The 16,540-nt window shown below is 58.4% G+C and overlaps 1 protein-coding gene across 1 annotated transcript in view; it reads left to right on the plus strand.

The window, feature by feature from the left end:
• The window catches only part of ANO1 (anoctamin 1), a 161,321-nt gene that overhangs the window by 67,377 nt on the left and 77,404 nt on the right, over positions 1–16,540 (plus strand). Inside the window, exon 2 of the mRNA XM_012757662.3 lies at positions 10,501–10,673. Within this exon, the coding sequence (XP_012613116.1) occupies positions 10,501–10,673 (173 nt within the window). The remainder of the gene's footprint in view (positions 1–10,500; positions 10,674–16,540) is intronic.

Here is a 16,540-nt window from a genome sequence, read left to right on the forward strand (position 1 = left end):
CGCACCTGTCCTCTGAGTCATTGGTTGCCATTCTCTTTACTGTTTGCTTCCTTGCTACTCTGGGTTTAATGTATTGCCCTGTCCCAGACTCAGGAGATACAAATTTAGATAACAGACTTGCAGCCTTCTTTTGTGGCCAAAAGCTCTAGAATCTGTATTTTCTTAAGCTCCTCAGGTGCAGAAGTGAGTGTCTAGACAAGCATTTTGCAAACACTGGGCAAGGCACTGGACTTCCCTGGGGCAGGAAACTGCCAGCAGCAAGAGTGCCCGCGTGCTTGTTGAGTGAATGTGGGAGGAGGGGGGAGTCCCATGGGAAGGCGTGATCCGGTCTCCTCCCGCCAGGATCTGTAACCCTACCAGAGCAACCCCAGCCCAGCGGCCTTGCAGCAGGAGCTGCCTTTTAGCTGAGCAGCTTTGGCCTTTCTTAGACGGAAGATTAAATTTATGTTAATGCGCATCTTACCACACTCCGCTGGAAGCCGAGCCGTCCCCAAGTGTCTGGCCCACTATTTTCTCGGTGTCTCCTTACACACGATAACAAGATGCCAGTCTCCTAAAAGCACCAGGTGCCACTCTGAGGGACGAGGGCTCCCAGTGCCCCCCGCCCAGCTCTCCAGACCCCCTTTGTTCTGGGGAAACAAGACCTGCCCGTCTCAAGTCTTCTTATTCCCCTGCTCTTTTGATCATTTTTTGATGAGTCAAAATCAGGTCACTCCAGCGCCGAAGCATGCCACGGAGGGGTCCTGCGCCGGCCCGGGAGGGCGTGTTCTTCCCCTTCCCTCCGAGACTCGGGTCTCTGCTGTCTCTGAATCTTGTTCTCAGTTTTCCTTCTTTTTTTCTTCCCTTCCTTTCTCTTCTTTGGTTCCTCTTTCTTCTTTATCTGGGGGAAAAGTCTTTACACTTGGGAGTGGGTCGGAGAGCAAGGCTGGGGGTGCAATCTGCTGGCGTCATTTTTGCCGCGGAGTGCGGAGATGGTTTCCTTGACGGGGTGCAGCTAAGAGGCTTCTCCGCTGCCCCGGTGGGTTTGCAGCTGCTGGAGAGAGAGGAGCCACGGACACCAGGCAGCTTCCTCCCGCCCCGCCAGGTCTCCTAGATCGTGCTGGAGCCCGGCACGGGGCTGGAGCGCTAGAAGCCGGTGGCCTCCCAGCCAGCCCCATGCTGCCGCGCACAGTAGCACCTGCCGGGAAGGGTCCCAAGTCTCTTCTTCTTTTTTTTATCTTTATTTATTTATTTAGACAGAGTCTGTGTTGCCCAGGCTAGAGTGCCGTGGCATCAGCCTAGCTCACAGCAACCTCAAACTCCTGGCCTCAAGCGATCCTCCTGCCTCAGCCTCCCGAGTAGCCGGGACTACAGGCATGCACCACCATGCCGGGCTAATTTTTTCTATATATTTTTAGTTGGCCAATTAATGTCTTTCTATTTTTTTTAGCAGAGATGAGGCCTCACTCTTGCTCAGGCTAGTTTCAAACTCTTGACCTTGAGCGATCCACCAGCCTTAGCCTCCCAGAGTGCTAGGATTATAGGCGTGAGCCACCGCGCCCGGCCCCAAGTCTCTTCTTCAGTGCCTCACCCCACCCTCCCGGTGCTGGTTCTTTGGCCCCAGTAACACAGGTGAGAAGGAAAACTCCAAAGCCAGATGCTTACCTGGGAGACAGGTTTCTCAGTCCCCATGTGGTACCTCCTGAGTCTCAACCTTTCTCTCCTTTGTTCTTGGTCCTATTTTGGCCCTGGAGAGACTGTTCAGATGGATGCCCTGGACTCAGGTGAACTTTAAAATCACCCCAAGGATCAGATAGTGCCCCCCTCCCTGACAGTGCTGGCCTCAATAGCAGGGAAGATGGCAGGGAAGAGCTGGGTTAGTTCAGGCCAAACCAGCAGGAAATAAAGGTTTTCCTTGTCTCTCTTCCCTAAAGCTTTTCCTTCTTCCCTTTCCCTTTGCTGTGGGAAGTTCTTCCCTTTTTCTACTTCCCCCAGCCCTAGTTGTCCGTGGCCCTGATGCTGCTTGCACTGTTCACCTATCGCAAGTATCGGGTGGGGGAGTCCTTTACACTTTAGTATGAATTAAATCAACAGTTTGCCTTTTCTCAGGATATTTGCTAAGTTTCACTGGCAAATGACAAGCTGCATTGTAGACATTTGGGGCAATTACAGGGGAATGGGAGTGAGGCATGCAGGGGGCTGACCTTAAAGGGACCCTCCAAAGTCCGGGTAGTCACACATGTAAGCTGCTAATCCCAAGTCTTCGATTGGTTTGCTACTGTTTGTGGTCCAGGACAAAGGATTTTGAAAATACATGGCTGAAAGTGATTCGGAGTCTCCCCAAGAGCAGGGGGTAGAGGGACCCGGGGCTGCTTGGCTGGCAAGGAGAAGATACAGGGAGATTTCTAAGGCGCTGACTCTGTAGCTTTGTTTTTGTCTCTGTGAAGGAGCAGTTCTGTGTGACTGCAAACCTAAAAGCAGGACCGGCTTTGAGGAGCAGATTCTGAGCCAGGCAGAGCTGCCTCAGCAGTGATCAGCCGCCTCCGGATGGATGTGGTGAGGTCTCCCGACTGAGCCGTCATCAGAGGGGGCTTCTCGCTCTGCCAGGGCTGCGCCGGCTCAGATGCTCGGGCGGGCCCCTCCCCAGCCCGCCAGAATCTGGGGGCAGCCCAGGGATCATTCCCACAGTCAGCTGCGCCAGTCCCCTGCCCGAGCCACCTCTGAGCTCCTCTCGTCCGTCCCCAGAGGATCGAGCTGGGCTCCTTCCCGGCCTAAAGTCCCTGCGAGGCCTGTCCCCCAGCCCTCATCCCCGTCACCGCCCCCGACCGCTGTGCTCCAGGCTCCTGGCCTCGGTTCTCGTCCCCACCAGGCAAAGCTCTTCCCTCCTGGGGCCCCACCCCTGCGGCCCTGTGCACTTCTCAGGGCTGGCTCCTCTCATCATTTGGTCCTCTGCTCGGATGTCACCTCCCCAGGAGGGCCCTGCATGCCGGCCATGTCACATCGCCACCCCCCTTCACTGACCGCCGTCCTGTATCCCTTGTCCACAGCGGTCCTCGCCACCTGGCGCTCCCGTGCGGGCTCTGTTCCCTTTGGTCTCCGCCTCCGCCCGGAACGTCAGCCCCAGCCAGCAGGACTTGCCTGCGGTGCACACTCCGTGACCGGCTCCCACTGTGTCTGGAGCGTGGAAGCATTTGGTGAATGAATGAATGTCACTGTATGAATGAATGAGTGCTAGGAAGCCAGGTTTGGGGGTCCCTGGACCAACGCGTCTGTGGTCACCATGACAATACAGAGCTAGCATGAGCAGATGGCCAGACGCCGAGCTGCTCTCCCGTTGCCCCGGTGACCGGCCGGCGGTTGTTGGGACTCAGCTGGAAACAGGGGTCCCGGAGCCTATGAGCCTTTTCCACAGTCCCCCTGCCCTGCAGGGTTCATGGGTGCAGGAGGAAGGGGCCTGCGCCTGGCCCTGCTCACTGGAGTCTCTGGAAAGTTCCATCTTGATAGATAAGTCAACAGCGCCTGACGGTCCCCTGGGGCAATCCCGTCCACAACCCTTTGCGGAGCACCGGCTGCGTGTCAAGGCCACATTGCCCCCTCTCCCTGGTGGCTTGGTGGGGAGGGAGGCGGCACGGAGACCTCTGCTCTCCAGCGGAGTTTGGAGTTTAGAGCACCGTCGGGGGCAGGGATGCGGCCGGCCTCCTCGCTGTCAGTGACACTCACGGTGCATCCGAGGCCCCCGGAGGCTGCCTGTGGCACACATGTACTTACTAACCGTATAGGACACAGACCGCCGGGGTTTATCTACAAAAGCAGAGGGATTGGAAGGTCTGGCTTAAGTCACTGTCGGTCACTAGTGCATTCTGCAAAGACAGGCGGCTGCCCTCGGTCACAGAGGCCACTCTCCCTCCCACTGTCCCCTCCTGCAAGCAGTTCACTTTGTAAGAGCAAATGCGTCGGGGCCCAAATTTGTTGAGCAACCGACTCAATTCTGTGCCTTTTTGGAGGTCCCTGTGGCTCACATCACTTTCAGGCATGAAGTGTGGAGCCATCAAATCGGAACGGAGTAACCCAAAGCTGACGTTCTAGCTGAGGCAGGTGAGGGGGGACAGAAAACGGGACAGCGAAGTGACTTTTGAGGGACAGAGAAGGTGGTGAACTCTACGGAGAAAAGCAAAGTCGGGCGGAGTTTGGGGAGGCGGCGGCATTCGTAACAGGTGAGCGCGTGGATGAGTGGGCAGGGGAACGAGCAAATGCAGGAGCGAACAGACAGGTGAGGGAATGAATGCACGAGTGGATCAACGAACCCCCAACCTACCAGATAAGCCAGGGTGAGGAGCCGGGGTGTCTCCTTCCGGGGCCCGCCTGCCCAGACCTCCCGCCCAGGACTTCTCAGGGAAGGCAGCTTGGCTACACCGCCCCCCCCAACCCACCCAGCTGGCACTTTGTCTCGGATCCCCGCCTGGCCAGAGAGCGTCGGTCCCACCGTGGCGAGGGGGACAGCCCAGTTACGGTGAGCCCGTCACAGCAGGGGCCCGTGGGGGACACCCTCCGGCGTCCGGGTGTATTTCTGTTTGGTATGAAACGGGATCTGTCTCACCTCCAGCGTCTAGCCGCCTGTGTGGCCGGCTGTGTAACCAGAGAGGTTTTGTAATTAAAGACTACTCTGTCAAAATAGTCCAGGGATGCGCCTCCACTTGGCCTTTAGGCAAAGAGGATTTTCTCTAAATTTGTGCTGTACAGGTAAAAATCTGGTAAATTGGCCATTTTCACTTAAATATTAATGACAGAAGGGTCCGGTACAAGGCGCAGGCTACAGCACAGGGCGGCGTCTTGAGTACCAGTCACCCCTCCCCCCGGGACCGACCTATTTCATGTGCATCACAGTAGTTTAGACAACTGCAAAGCAGAAAATAAAAGCCACCCCAGTAGTTTTCCCTGGATGACAGTAACGGGCTGTGCGGCTAAGCTGCTGGGACGGCCGTTCCTGGCCACACGTGGCTCTGAGCCCTGGCAACGTGGCGTGTCTGAACTGAGATGGGCTATCGGGCTAAAACACACACCAGATTTCAAATACTTAGCGGGGGAAAAAAAGAAACCATAAAAAAAGAAACCATAAAATGTCCGTGGCGGAGGCTGCGTGGGTGGCAGCAGTTCTTGTCGGGCTCACACCTTCCCAAAGGCCAGGAGCGCCAAGTTCCCTCCCGCTCCTCGGCCCTGGGGCCTCGAGTCACCTTTGCCCCCCCTCCCCCGACGGCAGGCAGGAGGACGGTGCTGTCCGCGTCCTGGCAGCTGAGACGCAGTCGGCTGCGGGAGGGGTGCAGAGGAGTCATGCACGTGTCACTCATGCAAGGCTCCCCTCTCTAGCGTGCCGTGAGCTCAGGTTGAGGGGTCTGCGTAAGCGAGGTGGAGGTGGGGACCACTGGTGACAGGGAACGGCCGGCGGTCTGAAGCTCCTTTTCGCTCTGTTTGAGAAGGGGGGGTCCGCCCGGCTGTGACGCGGAGTTTCCACTCTCTGCCTGTGCAGGGGGTTATGGGGGGGCATCTAAAGGAGTCTGACCCTGCCCCCCAAGGCCGGGTTTCTGATGCCAAGGCATCTGTCACCCTGGGCCTTGGCGCAGGGACTCCCGCAGAGTCACGGGAGGAGGGACTGGTTTGAGGCTGGGACTGTCCTCCCCACACCCCGCGAGTTAATGTTTGTAAAGAGCTTAGCACAGCGCTGGCTCATTGTAAGCGCCGCACAACTGCTTGTTAAATAAACATAGATGGGAAACCCTACAGTGAGCCAAACACGAGGAGGAGAGTGCAGAAAGGAAGCGGGAAAAATGAGGACGGCAGGACAGAGGGACCCTAAGCTGCTGGAGCCGCTGGCAGGGCAGAGGTGAGCAACACCTCCCGAGCCGGACCACGAGAAGGGCTTCGGGGAGGAGGCGGCCGGCCGGGCTCCAACCTGCCCCGCGCGTGCTTGCCGAGTTCTCAGGAACTCCGCGGGCAGGCCCTGGGTCCCCGAAACACATTAGGAATCTGAAACCCTCCTATGGAAACACAGCATGCATGGGTTCTGTCGGAGGGGAAAAAATGCCCCCAGACAGCACTTCATGCCTTGGCCGCGTTTCAGGACTCCGGCTGGCGGCTTCCGAGCCCGCGCAGTCTCCCGTCACGCTGCAGCTGGCCGGCCCTGCTCGGGCGCTGACCTCATGCGAGGAAGGAAATGACAGGGGCCCCGTCCCGCGCCCACTGCACCTCAGATGTAAATCCCCCAGCCGGGTCTTCCCCGGGGATGACCACAGCCCAAGGCGCGGTGAGCGGGTTATTTCATCCGCCTGTGTGGCCTCGGGCTCGGTCCCACGCGGCTGCCCACCGGGCCGGAGCCGCTGTTGGCACTCACAGTGGCCCTGAGTCACGGCGGCTCACTTTTTCCGTGCTCCTTGTCCTCTCCTGGGGCTGTGGTGAGTCATCAGCACTTATTAGGCCCCTCTGAATACGGAGATTTGTACTGGGCAGCAAGCTGCTCTGCACAGGGCCGGCCGACCGAGGGCCAGAGCTGGCTCGGTGCAGCCGGGACTGTGCTGACGTCACCACCTCCACCAAAGGGTGGCGGCCTGGGGCACCTGTGTATTCTCATTTTGTAAAGGGAAACCGAATCTCCTTCCTCCTGCCTGTCTAGGTCCAGGTGTGTATGTGCGTGTGTATGTGTGTGTGTGTGTTGAACTCATAGAGCGAGCTCCGGTTTGGGGAGGTCAGGAGACCTAGATTCAAAGCCAAGTTTGCCCTTTTGCCTGACCCTAAGCCAAGTACATCACCTGTCCAGGTATGCTCACCTGCAAAACGTGGGGTGATAAAATCAGCCTCCAAGGGCTTCTGCAGAGTGCAGGTGCAGGCTGCTGGCAAGCCTGGGAGCGTGCTTCTCAACCGGGGGTGATTTTGCCCCCAGAGGACAATTGGCAATGTCTGGAGACATTTTTGGTTGTGACACTGGGGATGGGGGAGAGGGTGCTGCTGCCCAGGAAGGCTATGAAACGTCCTTCAGGACGCCCCCAGCCACAAAGAGTGGTGTAGCGCCAAGTGTCCATGGTGTCGGGTTTCAGAACCCCACCTTAGAGCTCCATGTAAGAAGAGGCCATCACCGGAACATTCCCTGGACCAGACTCACCGTGGCCAGGTGCTGGGACCCTCAGGCCTCACCCCCACCTGGAAGGGAGGTGTTTCATCATCTCACTTTATAAAAAGGGAAACCAAGGCACACGGAGGCCGTGCAATTGGAGCCAGGTTCATGGTCTTGATCACCAGGCCCTGCATCCCTGTAATTCGGAGCAGCCTGTTCTGTCTCGCTTTGTAAGGTTTGGTTTGTTCAACTTCCCACTAAGTTGCAGATGGCCAGGTGAGTGCTCAGACATGTGCCCGGGGGCAGGGCAGGGGGGGAGATGTCCTTCCCTGTGGGCGATGCCAAGGGGACGATGACAAAATGCTGTTGGAAAGGGCTCCCCTGCCCAGCCTCTCAGGAGGAAGTCCCCCCCGACAGCCTTGCAGTCTGCACTCTCTGTGCCTTGACACATGCGCCCCCAGTGACCGTTAAAATGTCAGCAAAGACACGGTGTCTGTCAGTGCCATCACACAGCACTGACGGGCAGCACTGTGGCAAAACAGGTGAGCTGTGAAGTCCGGAACTTCCCATAATAAAATGCACCATTTAGACTAATTAGACTGGACTTTCCCTAATTCATGAGCAGGGAATTAATCCTGCTGATGAAATCTGTCCCTTTGGATTTTTAGGGATGAAAATCCCTGAGTCAAAAAGCGGAAGATGAAAAGTGAATGCGATAGTTTATGCAGAGGGCACATCTATAAGCAACTAGCAACCCAGAGTGGAGAGAGAGAATCCCGACAAAATGAGCTGTAGGAGTCCAGCGGGGGCAGGTGAACATCTGCAGAACCAAAGGGACCCCATCAACTGGTCACAACTCAGGAGATATCTCCACTTAGGGATATTCTCTTCTCCCTCATTTTTTTTGGGGGGGAGGAGCTATTGTTTTTACTTTTTGTTGATCCCTGAAATCCTGAGATCTAAGAATCCCCCCACCCAGCCCACAAGTGGTGGGGAAGCTGAACCGACCCTCTGTGGCTCTTCCCTTCGCTTAAGGCCCTGCCCTGCCGTGCATGGGGCCACCTGCATTTCCTCTGCTCTGGCTCAAGTGTTTCTCCACCTTCTATGAGAGAGACTTGGGGGAGGGGCAGGTGAGAAGAAAAAGAATGCAGGGACGGGAGCCACAGAAAGGCAGCGACTGGATAGGTAGCAAAGAAAGTGGTGTTTTATGGGCCAGGCACGAACTGCAGAAACAAGAGGTTATACCGGTTCTTGAGCAAAGCCGCAGGGAGGGGGGCGCTGTCCGGGGAGAAGGTGGGGTGCCTAAGAGATTGTCTCCCCACTGGGCAGTCCCCAGGGGGGTTTCAGCACTAAGCCATAAGGGCCACCCCAGCCCCACAGCCCTCTCAAGTCAGGAATGTCACTTAAAGGTTTGACACCAATGTATCCAGAATTGACTCATTATATTTTTATTCTTTTTTCACAAATTACACCTTGTAGAGTTCTGGAAAAATCTTTGCCCCTTGAACATAAATTCAGAAAGATAGTCCACAAGGGTTACACAGTGCCGGTTGTTTACCAACAAGGATGAGAGGATGCGGTTACGTAATCTTCTGTGTGTGAGTGGAATTCTTCCCAGCCCTGAAAACTTGACCTTCTGGGGGCAGAGGCCGAGGAGGATTGTTTGTTTCCAGGGAGGATCTGGCCAGCCCGGGGCACTGCTCCAAACCCGCTCCTGCTGTCCAAGGTGCAGACAAAGGATCCTTTAGGGTCACTCAGCTCCACTGGCACCGCCAGCCCCAGGACTGAGTAGCCTTCCTGCACCTTTCCAAGTTCAAGGAATTCACCAACCTGTGCGTAAATGGGGGAGTCTCACTGAGGCCCCAGGAGAGGGGAGATCGCGGCAGTGACAAGATGACAATGGTAGTGACAGCAGTCACCATAGCTGAGCCTGGCGGAGGCTTTGGGGCTAAGGAGGCTGGCACAAGGTCGCAGGGATGGAGTCCCAGCGCTGGACCTCGAACCCCCATCTCCCCCACCCCATCCCCTCTGACTCCAGATCCCACTCTCAGAACCATGGTGTACCGTCATGACCTCAAAAGGCAACTTTGTAATACTTTAGAATCAATCACCCCCTAGGACCTGAACGTTCCTAAGTGGCCGTTCCACAAGCAATTATCTAGCATCAGCTGTATGAACCTGGTAGACAACCCACTGTGAAACGGAGTCAAGGAAAGGCTGCACCAGAGGTTCAGGCAGGTGCTTTGGGCAGAGAGGCAGAGTCCAGGACGGCTTCCTGTAGGAGGCGGTATGGGATGCACGCCATGAAGAACGAACAGCGAGTGGAGGCGGAGGAAGACTGTGTTCCTACTGGGCGGGGTTGCCAGCATGGCCCCTGGGGGCCAAACCTGAGTATGACTGTCCCTCAGGGACCTGCCTCCTCCTCCTCCTGCCCAGATGGAGGCTTGAAGGCCTACTGTGTGTGGGGGGGGGTGCTGGGTCCTAGGATGAGCGCTCAAAGCCCTGGCCCCTCCTGCCAGCAGTGGGGGCAACTCTCGAGCCCTGCAGGCTTCAGAGGGCCGGGGACTTTCCTTGGCCTTGCCACGCCCAGGTCTCCTCGGCAGAAGGACACCCGGCGTCCTGCCCTGGCAGGTGTGGGTTAGATGAGATGATGCATGCTTACACCGTGTGTCAGGGACTCTGCATGTGCCTGGTCACAGGGGCCTGCGCGCTCCACACACGGTGCCAGGGTAACCTCAGTGGGCTCCAGAGAGAGAATCCCTGGGGAGGCTCGGGCAAGAGCCAGGGCAGCTGGAGGGGCGGGTCTGCAGGATCCGGAGGCTGATCCCGAGGCGCAGACTGAGCGGCTGCAGTTTGCCAGTGTGGACCCGAGAGAGCCAGGGAGAACATTCCCGACTTCAGTTTCTGAAGTGTCTCTCCCTGCCCAGGTGACCCACGGCACAAGTGCGCACCACTTGGGGACTTTTATTTAAAGCAGAAGCTATTGGAAGTGTGCCCCCCCCATGAAAACCCTTTCCGCCCTCAGTAAATCCAAGGGGCACTTTCCCCGGTTAAAAATAAAACTTGGAGGGGCCCCCGCAAGAACGGAATCCTTGCTTCCTGTGTTTAAATTTCTACGGAAAATCTGACCCGCGTGGCCGCCGCCCCTGCCATGCGCGGGCAGACCGCGCTTATATCTTTAAGGAGGAGAAAGTCGGGCGGTGTCCAAGTTCCCGACCCGGCGCGGCGCGGCGCGGGACTAGCAGCCGAGTGGCGATCGCCGGGGAGGGTGGGCGTGCCCCGCACCCAGCACTGCGCGCGGGGGCGGGCGGGCCGAGGGCGGCGGGCGGAGCGGGAGGCGGCCACGTCCCTGGGCCGGGGCGCGGGAAGGCCGGCCCCCTGCGAGCGAGCGCCGCGAACGCTGCCGTCTCCGCTTGCAGAGGCCGCCGGGGCCGTGAATGGGGAGGGCGCGCCGCCCGGCGGTCCCAGCGCACAGCCGCCCACGATGAGGGTCAACGAGAAATACTCGACGCTCCCGGCCGAGGACCGCAGCGTCCACATCATCAACATCTGCGCCATCGAGGACATCGGCTACCTGCCGTCCGAGGGCACGGTGAGTGAGGGCGGGCGGCGGCGACCCGGGCGGGAGGGCCGCGCACCTGCGCCGCGCGGGGAGGGAGGGAGGGAGCTGGGCGGCGGCGGCGGAGCCTCCCGGGGACGGGGGCGCCCTGTTGGAGGCGCCCACCCGCACGCGTGTGTGCCCCGGGAAGGGCGCGCTGCCGCTGCCCGGGCCAAGTGCATGCACTCCGCCTGCACTCTGCGGTCGGGGCGCGGCGACCACCTAGCCGCCGAACGCAGCGCCTGGGCCGGGCATAGCATGCCCTCCTGGGCTCTGTCAGCGACCAGCTCGCAGCCGCCTCACCCTGGGTTCAGAGCCCCTGTGGGAGCGCATGGCTGGGGCCCCCTGCAGGACCTACTCTTCCTGGCCCGAGGCCAGGGGTGCCTGTTGAAGCAGCCAGAGAGGGGGTGGGGGGCTTGGGCTGAGGCCAAGTTGGTGGCCACCCCAGGAAAGTGCTAGCCGCCAGGCCACTGGGCACCATCCTCTGGGACTCCAGCACCCCCACCCCCATTTTGGGGGGGGGGCACCTGCCAGGGGCAGGAGTTGTGCCCAGGGCACTGGGCCCAGCCCAGAACTCTCAATGCCCGGGGCAGCTGGCGGGCGCCGGTCAGTCGAGATTGTTTTCGGCGCTGGCCCCTGCCTCCCCTGGGCACCCAGGCCTGGCTAGAGTGGTGGCTGGGGGCAGGATGCTGGAAGGGAGCCAGTCACGTGGTTGGGGACCCCTGTCCTAAGGTCCCCTACCCCCACCACCCTCCCTGGGGCCAGACCCAGGGGTCATAGAAATCCCTGGGTTGGGAGGGCAGAATTCATCCACGAGGGGTTTGGCTTAAAGGACAAAAGTTGTCTGAAGAGGATAGAGACGTGGAACCGGCTTGCTCTTGGCAGGAGGGGCTCTGTAGCAGCACCTTCTGGAACCTAAGAACACAGTCCCCCCCCTTCCTCATTCCGCTACAGCCCCAGCCTGCCTCTCCCCAGGCGTCAGGCCCAGCGGGCTGTTCAACCCCGATGGGGTTGCCGTGGCCTGTCCCTCTAGTCTTGGGGCCAGAGGGCCCTCAGGGGGCTGTACTCAGAGAGAGGCAGGGTGGAGCAGGGGCCAGGCTCCTGCTTCGGGTCCCAGAGTTCCAGGGAAGGCAGGGACTCAGGTCTTCACTGCTCAAGTCACAGTGGGGGGCTCCAGGGGGAGTGGGGGGCTGCAGGGGGCAGTGGGGGGCTCCTGGGGAATGGAGCTTGCACAGAGCTGCAGGGGACATTGGGACGGGTGTGAATGGGGAGAGGGTCTGCCTGTGACAGATGGGACTGGCCTCAGAAGCTCAGGGATCGTCGTTTGAACGAAGCCATGGACCAGGCCATGCTGGGCACCCACAGACAGGGAGGCAGCGAAGGCCCTGCCCATCTGGAGCTCACTTGAGGAGTGGGGGTGGACATTACCGATGACCCACGACAGTGACAGGGACATTCCATAGTGCTGGGCCAGCTGCTGTGTCTTAGCTCAGTTAAGTCTCATAACATGTGGGGCAGGTACTATTATACAGGTGAGGAAACTGAGGCCCGGAGGGACAGGTGACCTGCTCCAAGTCACCCACCAACTAACAGGACAGCTAGGAAGGGCCTGAGACAAGGGCCACAGAAAGCCTGAAGAATGGACATTCTGGGGAAGGAGCTAGCTATACCCATAAGGGGTAGGGATGGGACCTTCCAGAGAAATCACATACAGGCCCAGAGGTGGGAACATGGGGCACCAGTTAGGAGGCACAAGATAATGGTGGTGGCCAAGGTTATGGAGAAAAGGAGGTTGACCAGGTGAGACTTGACAGCGAATTCGACGTACAATAAGAAATAGAGCCCTTAGCGAACAGGCCCTGGGCTCTGGAGTTTAATTCAGGGACCCGTTGCTTATCCAGACTGAGGAATCATCAGTCTCTGGCAAACCCAGGTGAGGCCCACAAAGTCTGCAAAGCGGGAGCTTGGCCCAGAAGGGGCGCACAGCACCCACTGTGGGTGTGGAGGACTGGGACTGCCGGGAGGAGAAGCATGCTGCTAGTGACATGGCCACAGACAGGCTGGAAGCAGCAGGTCTGGAGCCAGGGCCTGTTGGTGCAGGGCAGGCAGCACGGCAGGGCGAGCCTCCCAGGGCATCCCCCGCGCGGCTCGAGCCAGCGATTATTGCTCACTCATTGCCCTGAGTCACCCAGCAAAGACCAGAGGGCGTGGGCTGCACTTCCGAGAGTTCCTGTCCTCTTCTCCGACGGGCACTACATCCGTGCATAAATCAGGCACGGAACAAGCCCAGCCCAGCCAGGCCGCAGTTCCCAGGCTGTGTCCCCGGCCTCTCCTCCCTCTTCCCTCCCCAGGTCCAAGGATAAAAGTCGCTTGGTTGTTTCTATACAATGAGGTATAAGAAGAAGCGAAAGCCAGAGGCCAGGCTGGATGCGATTTATTCTGTTAGGTTTTCTTCGTGTTAATCTTTGAGTGTTTCTTCCTTCAAACCGGTGGCTGTCGCTGGCCTGGGATCTGTGTGCCCCGAACAAGCCCAGACATCCCGGGGATACCTGATTCTCCGGTATCTGCGCAGCGGCTGAGATAAGAGCGTTTCCCTGCTTGTCCGCCTTTGGGGAAGATCCGTTCGTAGATGCCGGAGTGTGCTCAGTAATCGCGAATTGACATGCGGTGACCTAATTTAAACATTGCTTGGAATAATAGTGCAGTTTAAAACTGAAGTCCCCCTCTCATCTCTAACTCAAGGAGTCCCCAAACCAAAAGAAATCTTGCAGGTCTCTGATTTCATTGCCCCCGTTTTCTGAGAAGGTGGGCGTAGTCCATTCCCTTGAGTGATCGCGATGTGTCATTCAGATGTGCGAGTTCAGTTCCTGGAGCTCCAGCTCCAGATAACTGCAGAATAAATGAACGCATGGGGTCCCAGGACGGCCTTCAAGGCGGGACAAGGCGTGGACGCGGCGCTCCGCCCCCACCTTTTCCCGAGTTTGGGGGGGAGGCTTGTAGAGGTGGGTGTGGGCCAGATGAAGGCTGCCCTCTCACCGCTCGCGCCGGGACAGGGCTGCTTGCCAGGAAGGGACCTTTGTCCCTGACATTTTCCCATGTGACCTCAGGAAGACTTTTCTCTTCCACCATTTTCCTATCTTCCTTGGGGAAGCTCTTTCCAGGATCACCCCCTGCAAATAGGGAGTCAGGGAGTAACATTCAAAACACTGTCAGATCTTCCACCACACATTTCTTTTTTTTTTTTTTTTTTTTTTTTTTAGACAGAGTCTCACTCTGTTGCCCTGACTAGAGGGCTGGGGCGTCATCCTAGCTCACAGGAACCTCAAACTTCTGGGCTCAAGCGATCCTCCTGCCTCAGCCTCCCGAGTAGCTGAGACTACAGGCATGTGCCACCATGCCCGGCTAATTTTTTCTATATATTTTTTTAGTTGTCTGGTTAATTTCTGTCTATTTTTAGTAGAGACGTGGTCTTGCTGTTGCCCAGGCTGGTCTTGAACTCCTGATCTCAAGCGATCCTCCCGCATCGGCCTCCCAGAGTGCTAGGATTACAGGCGTGAGCCACCACGCCAGGCCCTTCGTCTCACATTTTATACCCATGAGAATCCTGTGACCTAAATCAAAATGTCTTTGTCTACATCTCACAGATGAGCAAGGGGGGGGGAGGGGACAGGGGGGACGAGGGCGGGGGGAGGGGGGCGGGCAGAGTTAGGAGGTGTCATGTCTAAGTAGCTAGGCTGGCTGAGCCTCAGCTTCTGTGTCCTGGGAGCTAGTGGCTACTACCTGAGACAGTGACAGCCACGGCCTGGCCACTACCTGAGACAGTGTGCAAGACCAAGCCTTTGCCGTTCATTCACGCACACTCGCATTCATTCCTCCTGCAGCCACGTGCTCAGTGCCAGCCATCACAGTGAGGAAGAGGAAACCCCGTACGCTCAACAAAGGGCCACCAAGGGGTCGCCTCCCCTTTCTTAAGAACCTGGAAAAGACATTCCCAAACTTTCCTGAGCCCATGCATTGGCAAGTTATGCACAGAGTCTCACCCAACCTACATCTCTCTCAAAGCAGTTTGAGTCTTGGCCTCTTTGCCCCATTCTGCACAAGAAAAGCACCCCCTCCGCCACTCCACGGAAGGGCTCCGTGGAGTCACGTGTGCCTTCTGTGAGGGCGACTATGGTCCTTGCTGTGTGTCCACCTGCTTAACTGTTCCTAAGCCCAGCTCGAAATTGCTCTCCAGACCTGGGGCCCGTGTGGCGTGTAGCTGGGAGACAGCCCACGCTTCCTGTTGAAAGGTTGCTGCCCGCTCACACTTACCCACGTAGGCTCACCCCACGTGTAAAGCTGAGACCCGAACAGGCAAAGCAGCTGGGGAGCCAGGCCCCGGAGCCTGGCTTAGAGTGAGGCCAGCCGCCGCACCTGCGCCCCATGCTGCCTGCTGCTGGGCCCGGCGTCACGGCCAGCTCCTGGTGTGACTTAACGTCTGGATCTGGCACTGCCACCATCTTTCACTCTTGGTCTGCTCTGACCATGAGACTACAGAGCGTCCTCCTCTAGTTCTTTATTCGCGTGTGTCTCCGCTCTCAATTAGAGCAGACTCGTGTTGAGGGCTCACTGTAGACATGCCAGGTCCTGTTGAGAACTCTTTACAACTGCGTGGTCCCCAGCCTCGGGTCACGGCCCGGTACCGATCCATGGCCTGTTAGGAACCAGGCCGCCCATCACGGCTGGCCTGAGCTCCGCCCCCGCCCCCCATGGTGGAAAAATTGTCTTCCGTGAAACTGGTCCCTGTCCTGGTGCCAAAAAGGTCAGGGGCCACTGCTTTACAGCGCATATTGACACGTTGAATTCCGCCAGCAACCCCACGAGGGAAGGTGTCGTACGTGAGGGGGATCTCAGGGGATACTGAGGGCCAAAGAGGTTCGGCTCTGTGCCAGGGCTCTCTCAGCCGGTGAGTGGCAGGCAGTGGCCAGGGAGGATGCCCACTCCCGATCAGCTCTGTGCTGCCTCTCCCTGCTCCGTGTTCGGGAAGGCAGGCACTGTTTCAGCTTTCCCGAAGATCATCAGGGCCTGAGAGTAGGCGGTTCCTCCGCCAGGCCCCGGTGGCAGTTGTTCTCGGTGAACCTGGTGACCTTTCCTGTCTCGCCTTGGTAGAGAATTGTTGGCTGCGCCCTAGGGTACCCTCGCTGCTCTCTGGCTTGAAGGGACCACTCTGGATGTCCTTCTCTTTCCCTGAGAGTCTGTTTGCCCTCCTTGCTCACTATCACCCACATCCCTGCCCACCACGAGCATTTGTGGGGCCCCCACGAGGTGCTGAGTCCTACCGGATAGAGGTGTGTTAGGGACAGTCCCAGGCTAGGCCTCAGGGGTCCTGCCATCCGGTGTCAGGACCACTGCGAGTTAGGAACCTGAAGGTGCATGGTTCGGAGACGGTCCCAGCTCGTGGAGACCCGGATGGGCCTGCGTGGTCAGCCACGCTCAGATCCCGGCACACGGGGGATCTGCCCCGTGCCCTGGAAACCAGGTCCAGTTGTGCGGGCTGGGAAGGACAGTGAGCGCAGGCAGGCGGCCGCCCCGCACGTGCAAGGCAGGGCCTGGGACGTCCCGTCAGAGAGGATGGCCTGGCTCCCACGGAGGCCCCTGGTAAGGACAGAGGAAGCTGGAGAAGGGACAGCAAGGATACAGGGGACAGTCTGAGCCCGCAGCAGCTATTCCACGGGCCCCGGCTCAGCCTTGTGGGACTGCAGTTCCCCACTTGGAGGACAGGTGTGAGCCCCTGGTGTGCCAGGATGCCATCAGGGTGCCCTCTGCCCCCTTGAGACTACCTGTCCACCTTGGTGTGACCACCTCCTGCCTTTTGCCGGCTC

Source organism: Microcebus murinus, chromosome 4 (genome assembly GCF_040939455.1).
Source record: "Microcebus murinus isolate Inina chromosome 4, M.murinus_Inina_mat1.0, whole genome shotgun sequence".
NCBI lineage: Eukaryota > Metazoa > Chordata > Mammalia > Primates > Cheirogaleidae > Microcebus > Microcebus murinus.